We start from the raw sequence: 16,283 nt of genomic DNA, 5'->3' as shown, positions 1-16,283 counted from the left end.
ATTGGACAGAGACATAAGTCTCTGTTCAAGGTGATCTGAACTGGAGAAGAATGGAATAACCAATGGTTTCAATAGAGAGATTTAAAGAGGAAGGCAAACAGCAATCTTGAGTGCCCTCAGCAGGTGTGTGTGCATATACTGTGTTCTGCATGCAGATCCTCTTCTTGGCTATGGAGTTGTTTGCAGTCAGGAATTGCAAATCTCTTGATCCCTTGCGGCATATGACTGCTTTGGTGCTGGGTGGATGGGATGAGAGGGGGAAGCAACCATGTAAGTCTGCTACAGAAAAAAACAGCAAAGAGTTTTGTAGAGTCTTAAAGATGAACCTGTTTGTTTCAGCCAAGCTTTTGTGGACAGCAGTCTCCCTGTTGTCAGATGCATGAGGTGATCTTTGGGCCCACAAGAGCTTATGCTGAAATAAATTGGCTATCCCTTAAGATTCTGCAGTGGTAATGGCGATGGCAGTGGTAACTCTTTCCCAAGTTGGATGCGTTCTCCTCATCTCAGTGTCATATCCCCTCTCAAGAGTATCCCCAAGAGACAGCCAAGAAGGAAATGCTGGTGCATGAACGTGAACATTTCTCTTTCTGTGGGGCACAGGGAACTCCGGTCACTTGTGATTGAAATGGTTCTGGCTACAGACATGTCCTGTCACTTCCAGCAAGTCAAGTCTATGAAAACCTCCTTGCAGCAGCTGGAGAGGTAAGTGGCAGAAAGGTGGGGGTGGGATTTGGGTGTAAAGGAGCTGGGGGAAGGGTGTGCAGAAAAGGTTGGATTAATTGACAGGCAGGTCTTACAGTGGAGAAAGGGGACAATGCAACATGGATAGAGGTGTCTTGGGGAGAGGTGGATTTGAGCCTTCAGTTTCTTTTCTGACATTCCAGAAGATCTGCGATTGTCAAGATCAGAAATAGCAGTCGGTAGGCATTAGGCGCCCAACCGTCTGCTTCCAAAAGGTCACATGTGTAATGACTGAGCAGAGTTGGTTGGGGGTCTGAAAATGTGAAGTGCCCTTTCCCACTGCTCAACAGTGAGGTGCCAAGTCCAAGAGTTGTCTGCAGGCACCTTCAGCTTCCCCAGAGTTCTCTGGCCCAGCAGTGAGCAGGACACAGGAGAGGCCAATTCCACATCTGAAAGATGTTGGGACTTGGATTTGGCTTCCACAGAATTCTCTCGCCAACAATGAGCAAGGAAGTGGTAGGAGCCTGTGGGCCTAATAATAATATGAATAATACTTTCAATTATGTCGTAGTACTTTCAACTATTCAAAGCCCTGCCAGTCTCTTATCTTGACGTGACGTTTATTATGCTAGGAGGTGAGTAAGTACTAAGCCCATCTGCAGAGGAGGCCGAGAGGAAAAGGCTTGCAGTTAGTTTGATAGCAGAGGCGAGAACGGAACCAGGAAAGTCCTGGTTCGCAACTTGGTCTCTAGCTGATGTGCTGCTCCAGCTTTCTGGTGGGATTGCTGTGGAAGGTGGTTGTGGCTTGCCCGGTGTCTCATTCTTTGATTGGCTCCTTGTGGTTACTGAGTGGCCCTCATTGGTTAAAACGAGCCCCATCATGCTGGAGATGCTGGAGCTACTCAGTTCTCACTGTTCTGACGGTGCTGTTTTTCCAGGATCGATAAGTCAAAAGCCCTTTCCTTGTTGCTGCACGCAGCCGACATCAGCCACCCCACCAAACAATGGACTGTGCACTGTCGATGGACCAAGGCCCTCATGGAAGAATTCTTCCGACAGGTATGGGGATCTCTGTGGTCATCCGAGGGTGGCTTCCCATGAGAATGCTGAAGCTTGGGTAGTCATTCGGTTGCCAGATGCGCACACTTACTCTCAAGTAGGAAGCGGGCACAGCTCCCTTTGAAGTATTTGCAGGCAGGAAGGAGTGGGCCTTCTCACATGCAAGCATTCTTACAGGGAAGCCTATGAAATGGGCTTGGGCCATGCCTCTTTATGCCAAGTGCAGTGTACGTGTGTTTTGAAATAGAGAGCGCAAAATGTGTTCTTTGAGTGGCATCTCTTAGAGAATGTTGAGGGGAGCAAGTAGCCAGGATTCTGGAGCAGAGACTGGGAATAAAGAATCATCAAATCTTGGCTATTGCAAGCTACTCTTGGGCAATCTTCAGGTCCTATGTTAGGAGAAATACTCCGTTTGTGTTCCTCTTCCCCCCCTCCCCGTAGCCATGAGAACTAAAAGCTCAAGAAATAGAAGAGGGATTCTCAGAGATCACCAGCAGCTGCAGTATTTTCCACAAGTAGTCCTAACCCTGTGCTCCTCGGCATAAATGCAGCCAGGGCCTTTTCTAGTGCAGTGTTCCACTCCATGCTTCAGTGTTGCCTTCAGTCAGATCACCCATTCAAAAAACTCACCCTAATATCCTCCTACTATCTCCAGGGGGACAAGGAGGCTGAGCTGGGACTGCCTTTCTCCCCGTTGTGTGACCGTACATCCACGCTGGTGGCCCAGTCACAGATTGGTGAGTCGTACAATACGAGGCTGAGTGAGGCCTGTCCCTGCCTGAGTCTTCTAGTCATGACTCCTGCTGCCCTCTGCCACCTTTCCTGTTAACCTGGTATATTCCATGCCCTGCTGCACTGTTTTCCCTGCTCACTACTTCAGTGCTTTCCCATCTTTTTAGTGCTACAACCCACTTTGTCAGCCACTAGTGGCCAAGTAGTGCCCCATAATGCCTTATGGCGCCATAGCTACCACCGGCCTGCAACCCAATCATCGTCCAGTGAGCACCCTAGAATGCCTTGTGGCAGCCAGGTAGCACCTTTTTGTGCCTTAGCTGGCGCCAGCCCTTGGTCCACAGTTTGGGAAGCATAACATAATCCCTCAGTGGTGCTGGGGGTTCAGCATCCACAGGTCTGTTACTGATGCTCCTTCTCTCATGCAGGTTTCATTGACTTCATTGTGGAGCCCACTTTTCAAGTTCTGACGGATGTGGCAGAGAAGATGGTCATTCCCCTGGTGGAGGAAGGCTCCAAGAACAAATCCTCCGGGCAGCAGAGCAGGTTTGTAATGAGGTGATGGAAAAGGAGAGCACTGGCCTGGGTAGTGTAGTGAGAGCTACTCCCAAGAGAGAGATCAGGCTTGTTACTGCCCTCATTATTGTTACAAGTTCTCAGCAATTATCCTGAATTTATTCTAAAATGTCTAAGCTGCTTTTCTGCAAAATCACCAATACAATCGTGTTTCTTAAAAATGTAAGACCGGGTCTTAAGAGACAATGGGGATTGGCCCAGGGACCATCTGCATGCAGACGCTCCATTGCACTGAATGACAACTCCGTCACTTCTCTAACAGACCCCGTATCATCACAGTGGGTGTTTTGGTGGCTGTGTGTTTAAACTGGGAGATTGACTTTCAGATCAGCTTGCAGCAGGGAGAGTTGGAGGTCAAGGGTTTTGTATGCTGGTTGCTCTTTGAAAGCAAAGAAAGCTGGGGTGGTTGCAGCTCCCTTTGGGGCCTTCATCTCCAGCCGCCCCTGTGAGTCAGAGGCACTGCGGAATGGTTCCCTGATTGCATGTCGCCTGCTTGTCGGGGAAGGAAGTGAAGACTAAAGGGAGCCGGTGTCAGTCTGCAGGAACAAACAGAACCTTTCAAGGTGCCAGGGCTGACAGACCTGTGTCCCCAGACTCCCAGGAGGCAAGCCACAGAGCCAGCAGCAAAGGCGAGCTTTGTAGAAAACGGCTTCCTTTGTTGCTGGGAAATACTTTGGCATAGCTCAGTGTGGAGGCTGTTTCTCTTTGCTCTGTGCAAGGCCCTGGCCTTGCTTGGAGATCCCCAAGGGAGGAACCGTCTGTCAAGCCCTCTGCAAAGAACTACCAATTCCCAGGCAGTGGATGGTGTTTTTTTCCTCTTTGATGTCTCTTCCTGAGGCTGGGAGAGTTCTTTGAATAAGATGGGGCACCTGCTTCTTTTAGTCAAAAATTAAAGCACCAAATTATTGAAATAGTTAAATGCTGAAAAGCTTGAGAACAAAGGGATCAGACTCTCATCAAAGGAGTGGAGAGGGATGGATCTTACCTCGCCATCCAGCCTGAAAGGGGGCTTTCCTGAGAACTTCCCTGCTGTTTCACAAACAATGCGAAACAGCAACTAAGAAATGAGTTGAGCTGCCTGTTTAGCCTGACAAGGCAGGGCTGACAAGGCAGGGCTGCATCAATTAAAATGAAGGAAGCTAGTTCTTGAGTGTTGGGACTCCATTCTTCAGTCGGTGGCAGGAGCTCTGCCTATACACCCCATGATGTGTATGCGCAACCTCCTGATTTTAGAAATGGGTTATGTCAGAATGCCAGATGCAAGGGAGGGCACCAGGATGAGGTCTCTTGTTATCTGGTGTGCTCTCTGGGGCACTTGGTGGGCCGCTGTGAGATACAGGAAGCTGGACTAGATGGGCCTATGGCCTGATCCAGTGGGGCTGTTCTTATGTTCTTATATGTTCTTATGTACACCACCACAAAGCTCAGGTGGGACACCACAAGAAAGCCTCTAGGGAAAGGCACCTTGAGTCAGTTTATATTTGGTCTGGGCGGCTAGAAGTTCTTCTTTTGCCAGTCACCTTTGCTTCCTCTTCTGCCTTTGTCTAGTCTTTCCTTGCTGTTAACCTCCCTGGAGTGTGGTCTATCACTTGTTTCACTCTCAGTATTCTAGCTAGGCCAAGCTACTCAATCAACAAAAATCATTTGTTAGTCCTACATCACTGTACCTCTTTAGTCTGCTGCTGGGGGTGAGCGGGATAACATTTTTTTGAATAATTCCTCCTATAAGGGGGAGGGGATGCCCTGCATGTAGAAAAGTAGCCTATGAGGGAGAAAGTTCTAGCAAAGTCCTCTCCCTGTTGTTCAACTTTTCCATTTGCAGGGTTTTATTGAAAAATGACAAGATCAGAGAGCATTTGGAAACACAGACTCCACCTGCAGTCTGATTTCAGAAAGTCCTTTCAGAAAGGACTTGACCTTGCAGGTTTGCTGGACATTATTGTTCCTTAAGGACTTTTCTATAGTGTGGCTTCTCTCTCCCTGCTAAAAAACAAGAACCACCATTAGAGAACCAAAGTGCCTTTTTGCCCAGATATCAGTGAACATGTAGATAAGGCCTTATAAGTCAGATATTAACGTCTTTGTGTGATTGGTTTGTCATACTTTGTAAGACACACCCCTTTACCATAGTGTGTCTATTTCATATGGGACTATTTCAGTCTCCCACCTTTCTGCATGTAGAGACAGTAAACTGGGTGATATAGAATTGCACCCAATAAATCTCTGGAAAGACTTGATGAGCATGATTTGCTGATGCTCGGGCCTGATGGATTATAGTATTTTGGAATAGGAACGAATTTCCCCACTTGTTGGCATCAGCTGCATAAATTTTGGCAGGGATCCTTCTGTTTAACTGAAAGCTGATTTTGATGCTTCATACGTGTGAGGTGTAGGAATCTCTCATTGGCTCCAAGCCCATCAAATGCATATTGATACGCATGTAGGGGAGCTCAAGTATGGAAAGGAGGGGAGGATTGGTGGCACATCCCAGCAACCTCTCTTTGGTGTCTCTAGTGGTCATTCTAGGGATTTGCAGCATGCTTTGCTTATGTATCCCTCTGCCCACAGTTCACACTGGCGCCAACAGTCTGTGGATGACCACGGTGAGCTGGGAGACATCAATGCTGACATCAACAGCTTCCGCTCCACCTGGACAAAGTACATCCAAGAGAACAAGCAAAAGTGGAAGGAGCGAGCTGCTAGTGGTATGGATGGGTGGTGGGGTAGGGCTTGGGGAGATGTGGCTAACTCTGAGAAACCCTCCCACTCAAGACTTTCAATCACTTGGAACTGAGTTCCAACATTCCCCACCCATTGCCTGGCGGGCGCAATAGGGGGAGCCTGAAACACTATAATATAGAGCAGTGGTTCTCACATATTTAGCACCAGGACCCACTTTGTAGAATGAGAATCTGCCAGGACCCACCAGAAGTGATGTCATGACTTGAAGTAACATCCTCAAGCAGGAAAATTTTTAAAAATCCTAGGCTGCAATCCTACCCACACTTACCCAGGAGTAAGTTCTATTGACTATCATTGTTAAAAGAATATACATAGTAAGTAGCTTGTTCAAAGTACAGGTCTATAACATTTCCCCAAATGCAGCCTCCTACTATGGGAACATCAAATCTAATATATTAAAAATAAAATATTGAAATGAATGGGGACCCACCTGAAAACGGCTCGCGACCCACCTAGTGGGTCCCAACCCACAGTTTGAGAAACACTGATATAGAGCAATGAGCTGAGTTGGTGGTTGGCATTTTGCTTTTTGGGTTTCCAAAAAGTCATTACTGAGCAGAGCGCCCCCCACATTATCCTCCTCTCTGACAATTTCCCCCTTCTTTCTTTTTGCCCTTATTTGAGACAGATCAGCCAGCTTCCAGCCTCTTCACATCTTTCTTATTTCAAAATAAATTTAATATTTTGCTTGATGTCCCTGGCAGAGCCTTCAAGGCAGCTCACAAAAAGAAGAAAGTGCCTCTGAAAATGGCCTGACCCTGCTGTGTCTCCCGTAGTGCTGGCATGATCCCCATTCTGTGTTCATTAGGCTTTCCTCTCCTGTCTTCTAGATCCCTTTTCAAGCTTTAATTCTCCATAGACCACTTTTGTCTTGTCTTACCTACATCTTTGCTGCCCCTTGACCTAAAAACTTTGGTGTCTGCCCATCATCCTCTACTTCTAATAGCTGTGTTCCCTCCTAAGGAATCACCAACCAGACATCTATTGATGAGCTGTCACCATGTGAGGAGGAGGCAAGCACGCCTGAAAACCAGCACAATCAGAATGGCAACGTGGAATAGCATTGCCTATATAGGAGCAAGGTGAGCACTCCTTAACCATTGGCTGGCTTGTTAGGGTATATAAACAATCCAAGCCAATGGGCAGGCAGAAGGAAACACACCAATGTTGTCGTTGTTCCCCCACCCCACTCAGGCAATTTCTATCTTCTGCCTGACATGCTGGTTTTCTGCACGTGGGAGATTTTTTATTTATTTTTGCTTATGTTGTTTTTACGTAAAAATGAAGCTGGGAGTTTCAAAAAGCAAAATAAAAGAGAAATACATACAACCCATATTAAAATACCTAATGTAGTAGTGATATTAATTCAGGCAGTGTTTCATTTCGCTCTCGCCTTGTATTGAGCCGAAGACATAAGGTTGAACATTATCCTGCGGCAAAGCTTCACAAATATACAGGTATAACCTAATTATCCATGGATTTTTCACCGGTGGTTTTATCTCAACATGATGAGAAATTAAAGGGAAAATGTCCTCTTTAAAAACAGTCTCGCATACCATTGTAATGGGGGAGAGCTGGTAGTAGTCAGACAATCTCTCCAGTCACTTAGAAAGGCTTCACTCCTAGACAAGCCACCCCTCCCTTCCCCTAGAGCGTGTGAAAATGCAAAGCAGAAGTGATTATCACCTCTGCTTTGCATTCTTTCCCGAGCTTTCAGTGACGTGAAGAGAGGGTTGGCTTGCCTCTGAGTGAAGCCTTTCTAAACACCTGGAGAGAGACTGATTAATTGTCTGGCTGCTGCCAGTCTTGTGCATTACAAAGATAAGCAAAGTTGTTTTTAAATCGCTGATCAAGGGGACAATTTTTTTTAAAAATGGATTTCCTTTAATGCAATTTTTGGCATCCATGGGGGTTCTGGGAACAGAACCATCATGGACACTGAAACTCAACCTGTATTGATTAGCTCCACTTTTAAACAAAAACATGGAGGTTTTTTTTTTTTGGTAAGCCTTTTCCATCACGTGAGCCTCCACCTGCAATCTGAAGTGGTGCAGCCCAAACATAGTTTTGCCACCTCAGTGAGAACTAGGCCTTTTGGGTCACTGCAGTAACCCTCACAAGTAGAATGAGGAGCCACTGAACAATTCCGAGCAGCCAGGTGGCAAACGTTTTCAGTTTTCAATCTGGCTTCAGGCCAGGCTTTGAGACTTAAGCTACTCTGCTCACCTTGGTGGGAGATCTACGCTGCAGACCGTACAGGGAGAGTGCATGCATGTTGGGCCTCTCAGCGACATTCAAGAGCATCTCCAGGGCTTTTCAAACCGGGGCGTCATGACGCTCCAGCTTGTGGTCCCTGGCCTCTGCCCCCTTAAGGGGCAGGGGTAGGGAGGAGGCAGCGGCGTGATCCCCAGGATCGCACCACTGCCTTCCCCCTACCTCCCCCTTACCCCCACAAGGATTTACAGCAGTTTTCAAACTCCTGGAGAGTTGGCATAGTCTATGGTGTCCTTCTGGGATGTTTGGTTGGGCTGGGCCTGAGGGGCACTGTTTTGCAGTGTTTCCAGTTCTTCTTGGCCAACAGGTCCCAGAAGGAGTTACTGGGGGATTTCTATTTGACCAGTAGGCCCTTGGTGTATGGATGCTTCAGGTTTTGTCTTCTCTTCCATCTTGTTTTAATATCTGTATGAAACCACCAAGGGAGGTTATCCAAGGGTTTGAAGTTGGGTGTCACTACTATGTGGACAATACCCAGCTCTCCCTTTCTTTGTCATCTAATGCTGGGGAAGTGGTTGAAGTTGAGCCCCTCCCCACTACCTGAAACACAAAGAGCTTCTGCCAACCAGTGTAGACAATACTGAGCTAAAAGGATCCAGGTCTGACTCGGGGCAAAGGCAGGTTCCTTTATTTCCAAAGAGAGAAGAGTTTGCAGGTGTGTGTAATTTGCATGATTTATTCAAGTCACATAATTGAATTCTTCTTGGTGTGAGATTTGATTGTGTCCCGTCCCGCCCCCCCCCCCCGTCACACAGGCCCGCCTCTGATTCTGTTTTTATTTAAACCAGCAGGTCCCCAACGCGGTTTACTCCAAAGTCTTCGATACCATCGACTCAGCACCATCCACAGAGGGAGGGAGCCTCCCCAGGCTCGAAGGGTGTGACATGAATGCGACCATCAATAACTACTAGTAATAATCTTAATAATGATAAATGCAATCGTTAATGAGTCAGCGATGTCGACATCACACAGCACCCACTGCCTGCCCCATCCCTGAGATGCAGAGAATGAGAGACAACCATTCCCTGTTTTAACTCCCCATTACCAAGCACCAGTGAGCAAATGGCCATAGTGGCATCGGGGACTGAAACCCCCCCCCCCCACTTCCTGTGTGTCGAATCGCCTAGGTAAGGCTTCTCACTGCCAAATAAGCAAAGTGACTGCCAAGGCAATTGCCATTGCTGGTTTTTAAAACTGTTGCTTGAAAGTGTACTTTGGCTGGCGGATGGGGTGAGGGAATGGTTGTAGGGGGAGAATCTCGCTCCTGTATGATCAGCATGGAATCCAGCTGGCCTTGGTGGTGAGCCAAACCAAGTGTATCCAGGAATTTCTTCCTCTGTGCACCCCCCCCCCCCAGGTTACAACTGCAGTTCTCTTCCTGGGGCAGCTTGTTAATGTCTCTCCCAGCCCCATGCATGATTACTGTGTTTCTCTGTATGCATAGGCCTCTCTTTTCGCTGTATGTATAGGCCTCATTCAGACCAGCCAACCTCTTTTTTGCTGTGGCAAAATGGCTTGGATCTGCTGCGTCCCTCCCAAGCAATACTGATACGATGACCAGGTGCTTCACACAAGTCCCCCTCTCGGTGATCACTACCACTCACCATGGTCCAGTCCTGGCAACCACAGCACTGTTTGTGAGATTAAGCTCCTGTTGGGAAGGGGCAGGTATCCTCTCGCCCGTCACCTCTTTGGGCATGGACTGGGAGTGGGATTGCACTTCCTTCTGTGGCTGAATCTCTACAGCCTGCCTGCGGATGATTTGCAGTGTGGATGGCAGGCCGTCTTGTGCTTAAATGAGTTGTTTTGCAGCTGCAGCGTTTGGAATAAGAAACTCAGCCTTGGTTGCGCTTCCTGTAAGCGGTTTTCTAAGGAAATACGTAGTTTCCTGACCTGTGTGTTCCTGACAGCTGGAAGTGTTCTCTTTCCCACTGAATGTGGGCTTGGATGTTTCTTGCTCAGGGCTCTTGTCTCCTTGCATGGCTGGTGTGTGTTTCTGTGTACATGATCAGGGGTATAGAGGGGCAATCCATTGCAGGCTTGGATTTAGGATAGGGAGCAGAGCTTCAGGAAGGTTATTGGAGAAACTAGAGAGTGAGGCTTTGCAGGTCAGAACCGGGGCTGAGCTCCTAGACCAGAGCTTAGTGCTAACGCTCACTATACCTCTCAGCAAGTGCAGATTCTCTTTCTCTTGAACCACAGCTGATTCTCAAACACCTGAGAGTTCTTAGCCTGGGATTCTCCTCTGTTATATAATGTTTGATCCACTTGCTGCTCCCAGTGGTTGCCAGTCTAGCTGCCAATCTCTTTATGGTTAAGCATGCACAGCTTAAGGCAATGTAGGGACCAGTACTGGAGCATTGGAAGCAGCAATAAAAACAGTCGTGGCCACCGTGGCTAAGCTTGGATGATGACCCAATGGGTTGAGAGGCAAGCTGGTTGCATGGAGAAGCAGTTGTATGATGCATTGTGACTTGTTTGCTCTACAGGAGCCAGTCAGTTCACATTCTCACCAAGGCAGCTGGGTTGGGTGATTTTTTTGAAGTTATGACAATAAATGACTTATAGAAGTTCTCCCTGGCTAATCTACACATTCAGACAAAGCATCTGGCACAGTTTCCACTTTTGAATGAAGCTGGGAGAATAACACAACTGAATGCTCCCCATATCATCATCCCCTCCCCTGGTAAACGAGTAATATCAGGGGAAAGAGTTCTGACCTAGCCTTCTTCCTAACAAGTTCATTTTCTAAGTGCCACCAGTTTCAATTCGGGGGAGCTATTGAAATATGTGATTTCCCCCCTCTCCTACAATTTGAAGTATAGTCTTGTGTGTAGATTGGTTCTAAGACCATCCCAGGACTGGAGAAGGTCTTCCACTATGAGAATTGTAGAAAAAGTGAAAGTTTCTATTGTTGGACAAATTGGTTGTTCCAATTTGGTTGTGGCAAGTATTTTTTTTTTTAATGCAGTTCTTAAGGTACCAGGGTTAGCGCACAAAGAAAAAAGGATATCTTTGCCTTTGCAGATTCAGGTGTTCTTAGAATAAAACAGGTGAGGCAAGCTGTTTTGATTCCTTTTAAGAGCAGCCCTTAAATGTGGTAGCTGCATGAATGCATGCATTTGCACTGAGGTTTTGAGAAAGCATGTTGGAGACACTGGTGAATTGGGGCTCTTGAGTAAGAGGGGAGGTCAGTTTGGAGCTGTTGAAGGTGAGGGAGGAAAAATGGAAGGTTCTGGAAGCTGGAGCAGGACAGGACGTCCCTCTCCATTTCTTCAGAATGAATGTCTGCCCCTGCCTGAACTCTGTTCAAGTCATACCATGACTTTTGTGATTCAGGCCTCAGCTTCTTCCTGCCTTCCTTGTGCCCACCTAGGGTGGGGACATGGCTGAGAACTCATTCCCTGTGTCTTCAGCTACGACGCCTTGTCCAGTGCTTTAAGTGCTTTCCCCTGAGACTGACGTGGCTGAACAGGGATTGTCAAGGGTTGGAGCTCTCTTAGTTCTGCCTTCGCCATTTTTTCCAAGTGACCAACCTGGAAATAACTTGTTGTTCTCCTCTCCAGACTCCCTGCCCCTCTTCCCAATCCAGGGCCCACCATTTGTAAATACACCCTTTGTCAACACATTTGGTCCATGAAACTCTGTATGTGTTTGTACCTTGGGCATAATTTTTCTACCATGCAGTAACTTTTTTTGTTTTTTGTTTTTGGATTCAAATTCTGATTATAACAGCTCCATACTCCAGTGCAGAATCCAAACTATTGCGCATGTTTTCCTAACGCATAAAAGGAAAGGAACGAATAGCAAAAACAAATAAAAGGAGGCAAAAAATGAGACCAATCCTTTTGAGTGCTGGTTTGTGTTTGTCTGAAACACCACACAAAGGCCTTGTTGGAGGTGCTGTGTAAAACAAGGGTGAACACAGAGGAGGAGAGGTCTTAAAACAGCAGCTGGTGTGTCTTGTGGCTGGAATGAAACAGAAGTTGAACCAGCCCTTCTGAGTTATAGCCCTCTGTAGGAAACAGATTGGATGCCCAGTCATCTTAGGGGCAAAATGAATATTCCACTCAAATGCTTTCTCTTTACATTATGAATATTCTTTCCAATTGGGGGAACTTTGCCCTAATTTAGCTAGGAATGGTAAATGCACAACTGCACAAAGGCAGTTCTCTCTGATCCAGCAGCTGGGTTGTGCACACAGAGCCTTTTAAGAATGCTACAGATCTGCCAACCAGCTGTTCATGACTGGGAATGTGCAGAACAGGGAGTCTGGTGGAAGGTGAGGCATATGGAGGACAGAATCCAAAGAGCAGATCGGTAGGATTGTAGCTATTTTGAAAGGTGTCCCAGGGAATATAATGCAGCCGCTATGCTGAAACTAAGCAAAGTCTTGGTCTGGTCAGTGCTGATTTGTGTGACCACCTGGGAATTTCATGGAAGTCACAGAGTTCCATGATGGACTGCATATAAATGTAAAAAATAATAAAACAAAGCATGTCTAGCCCTGGCTACTTTGCACACGCTTACCCTTGCAGGGTGCTTTTTTATGTACAAAAAATCCATTATTGGCTCAAAGTTTGGTTTGGAAATTGGTTTTTTGAGGATAGTTCTCCAATACTAAATGAATTTTCAGAGTGTGGTGCATAAGAGAGAATCCTCAATTACTTGAATATCTGTGCTCTGTAGCAGCAATGGACTACAGGTGGCTGATTAAAGCAAGGAAGAGAGCTTGGGATCGAATTTTGTACCCAGAAACAATATTAAGATCTCAGTGCAAAGTGATTTTGAGGTCCAATATTGCTTCCCAAATGGAGTCGTTTTATGGAAAACGCTTCAACTTTTAAATACCTGAATTTCAAATTCATATGTGGAAACTCAAATGTCAACGCTCAAGCTTCAAATTGTGAAAATTTGTCCAGATTTTACTTTTTTCATTGCTTCTGCATGAGCATGGCTCAGATTGTGATTACAGAGCAGCGGTGCTCAAAGTTGCAACCACTGCGCGCCTGGAATGCAGTCCCTGTCTGGATAGGCATTTGCTTGGGTGCTGCATTAAGTCCCCCTCGATCAAGGGACAGGGATGCTCTGGGCAGTCGTGTCTGCCCGGACATCCTATCATGTGGCCTTCTTCGAAACCAGTCAGACGATTTAACTGCCCAGACCATTTCCTGATCGAGGGGGACTTTGTGTGGTACCTGAGTGGAACTGAAAGGTCTGCTCACTGGGCAGACAGATCCGCACAAATGCTGGATCTGGCCCCCAGGTCACGGTTTGCATGGCTCTATTATAGAGGCATATGACTGGCATATCTAGTTTCACACACAGCTTTCAGGAGCAACTGATTTCAGCTCGGGATATTTCTGATATATTAATAGCTCTCTTCCTCTTTTTATTGTGTTTGCCCAAGAGGCCTAGAATATAGTATTATGAGATTCAAATTATGGCACCAAGAAGTGCAAATTCTGCCCATGGGGAATAGCTTGGGTATCTTAATGCTACATGCATATGCCTAATCCATAATGGATGAATCTTGGGACAGAATTCATCTCGGGATGGGGAAACTCTTAACTTTATGGTATTGGGGTTTCATAAAACATGATAGGAAGAAGCAGGTGTGATGAGGCAATGGATGATAGGCCAGGAACTTTCAACCTTTTTTCATCTCAGAGCACACTGACAAGGCAGTAAAATTGACATCAGCTTTTTGACAAGGTACACTGTGTTGCTGATGGGGAACTTGCATGCATCAATGGTCCTACTAATAAATGACACCCCCCCCCCCCAAAGCAAAAAATTCCTGCAACACACCAGTAGGCCGTGGCACACTAGTTGAAAAATGCTATCATAGGCCATCAGACCAGAATAAGTGTGTGTGTTTTGAATGAAGTGGTCTTGACTGCTGGTAGCTCCCAGGGACAGTGTATGATACACAAGGTAATGGCCACTGCAAGCAAGCACTGCTGGAGGTGTGATGGTCATGGAGGAAGAGTCAGTCTTGAGTCGCTGCCAATGTTCAGTCACTGAATATTGGGGCATGGAGTCATAATTCTCCAGGTGTACAATACCATTTCTACTCAGATGTAAGTACCACTGAATGCAGTGGGCCCTACTCCCAGGTAAGTGGGGATAGGAGTGTAGGCCTAGACGGTGTTTTCTCCAAATTCATTGGTCTCAGCAATGTGTGGCCTTTATGAATCATCTTCCGATATATGATACAGATCAAACTCTGATGTGCGGCAGTACAGAGTGAAGTATGTGATGCTGACCTAGAGTTGCAAACGAGAAAGTAGGAACATACTGGACAGCATTTTGAATGCAGAGACTGAACATCTCTGAGGTGTTTTCACCAAAGCTTTAGCAGCACTATTCAAAATGGGGTTGGGCAAACATTGGGGAAACTCGCAAACCAAGCAAAGATGACCCATTTAATAAAGAAGCAGAGTTCACATGTGGTGATGGGCATGAATTGTGGTCCAGATATGTAAAACTGTGTCAATGATGCAGCGATACATTATTTGACTAACAAGCCCAGGTAGGTGACCTCTGTTCTCTCACGCAGCCAGGGCTGGATGATTATTATTGACATAATGGCGTAGATTAGAGTTTCGGCTTAAAAGCCACTGGGCAACTATTTCTCACGCAGCCCTTACATCACCACTCCACCTTCCTTTCTCATCTAAGCTGTGTTGATCATGTCTTCTGTTGTAGGAGAGAATGCTGGTAGCATGGCCAGCATGAAGAGAGAGAGAGAGGCAGATAGTTCAGGCACTCATTTCCATGTTATAAAGGGCTGCTACTCCCATATCCCAGAAAAACCAGTGTACCCATTTTTCCATGTGCGACAACTGTTGGCAATTGTGCACACGCTGCTGAGGCCTATGGGTTGCTTTGGAGGGAGGGAACCCTGTTGCTTGCTCCTGGAAGGCACTGCTGTTATGGCACCACTCACAAAGTGAGTGGCTGCTCAGCTGGAGGGGGGCTGAAAAGGGCAAGCACCATCTCTCATTTGTCCAGCCTCTGTTTAACTAGGAGGAAAGTTTTACAATCCTGCCTGTCTTCTGGAACTGAAATGAACTGGTAGTTTTCAAGGGGGGAAACAACCACCCTAATGTCTACCTCACTGTACCTGAAAAAGGCCAGAGAAAACTCTGGCACCTCTGGGTGCAGCTGTTCCCAGAGTGCACTGCGCTAGGGTGCTATCTGCACCTTCTCTTTCCGCCCTTATTTCTGAGGCATGCTGGGGAAGGGGGATGGTTTTCCTCAGCATGGACTCCCAAGCCAATGTAGGTCATGTGCCTACAGTGGGGGAAAAATATAAGGTTCAGAAATTAGTAGACAGGTTGGGGGGGGGGTGACTCATCAAACAGTATAGAAAATGAGGCCAAGTAGGTACAACTATTCCTCCAGTCCACATGGACTAGATTACTCACACCTCGTGAGGTTATAACCTTATTTTGGACTTGCACCACTTTAGAAGGCAGGGCATGGGGGCATAGAACTGAATACCCCTTCATGCAAAGGCAAAAATTCCCCTCCCAATAGAAAAATGGCATGTTAAGAAGAAAGCCATGCCAATACACTAGATTTTTTTTAAAAAGGTTTTGGGGCATAGGGAAGAGTACAGAGAGGTATTCAATTCCATGAGCCACTAGCCTGCACTCTCTAGTAACACAGGTTGTGTTCTGTAGGAGAACTATGGATGGGGTTCCTCTACCTCTGATGGAGGACCTTAGCAACTCAATTGAAAACATTCCTTCATATAGCCTTGCTATGACTTAATTCCAAATCCACAGTTGACTAGACACCCCTTTCCCACCCCCCACCCCTAGCCTTGGGCCATTTTTAACTTTGAAAAAAAACAAGAGAGGAAGAATACATTACAAACATCTGAACAGCCATTGAAATCTTAAAAAAACACAATCATCTAAAAAAAAGAAAAAGAGCTGTGTGATATTCCATCAAGAAGGCATCAGCCCTGCCTGTGTTTGGATGCAACCTTGATGTCTGCTGTTGAGTGTCACCTGAGAACAAAAAACAAACCAATGAGTTCTTTGAAGAGGTTCCCCCCAGGACATTTATTGAGGTAAAGTCATGCACCCCCAGTAAAGTCGGCTGTATAGAAAAAGGGGACTCTGCAGGAGTGGCTTTGTTGTAACCTAAGGATGGCTTAATGTCAAGGTTGTTTGCCACATCTGATCCCCCCCCCCCCGGGAAGA

General features: G+C 46.5%; 2 protein-coding genes across 3 annotated transcripts in view; one reads left to right on the top strand and one right to left on the bottom strand.

The window, feature by feature from the left end:
• PDE1B (phosphodiesterase 1B) overlaps positions 1–11,901 on the top strand; it is a 118,522-nt gene extending 106,621 nt beyond the window's left edge. For both annotated transcript variants that reach the window (XM_066613648.1, XM_066613649.1), the window contains exons 9-15: positions 601–702; positions 1,620–1,740; positions 2,396–2,477; positions 2,901–3,018; positions 5,617–5,753; positions 6,754–6,872; positions 8,853–11,901. In XM_066613648.1, the coding sequence (XP_066469745.1) occupies positions 601–702; positions 1,620–1,740; positions 2,396–2,477; positions 2,901–3,018; positions 5,617–5,753; positions 6,754–6,851 (658 nt within the window). In that variant the 3' untranslated portion in view covers positions 6,852–6,872; positions 8,853–11,901. The remainder of the gene's footprint in view (positions 1–600; positions 703–1,619; positions 1,741–2,395; positions 2,478–2,900; positions 3,019–5,616; positions 5,754–6,753; positions 6,873–8,852) is intronic.
• A 4,007-nt stretch (positions 11,902–15,908) lies between these two features.
• The window catches only part of PPP1R1A (protein phosphatase 1 regulatory inhibitor subunit 1A), an 83,352-nt gene continuing 82,977 nt past the window's right edge, over positions 15,909–16,283 (bottom strand). Inside the window, exon 7 of the mRNA XM_066617798.1 lies at positions 15,909–16,088. Within this exon, the coding sequence (XP_066473895.1) occupies positions 16,085–16,088 (4 nt within the window). The 3' untranslated portion in view covers positions 15,909–16,084. The remainder of the gene's footprint in view (positions 16,089–16,283) is intronic.

Source organism: Tiliqua scincoides, chromosome 2 (genome assembly GCF_035046505.1).
Source record: "Tiliqua scincoides isolate rTilSci1 chromosome 2, rTilSci1.hap2, whole genome shotgun sequence".
NCBI lineage: Eukaryota > Metazoa > Chordata > Lepidosauria > Squamata > Scincidae > Tiliqua > Tiliqua scincoides.
Note: the sequence above shows the minus strand (reverse complement) of the source record. Positions and strands in the feature narration are given on the sequence as shown.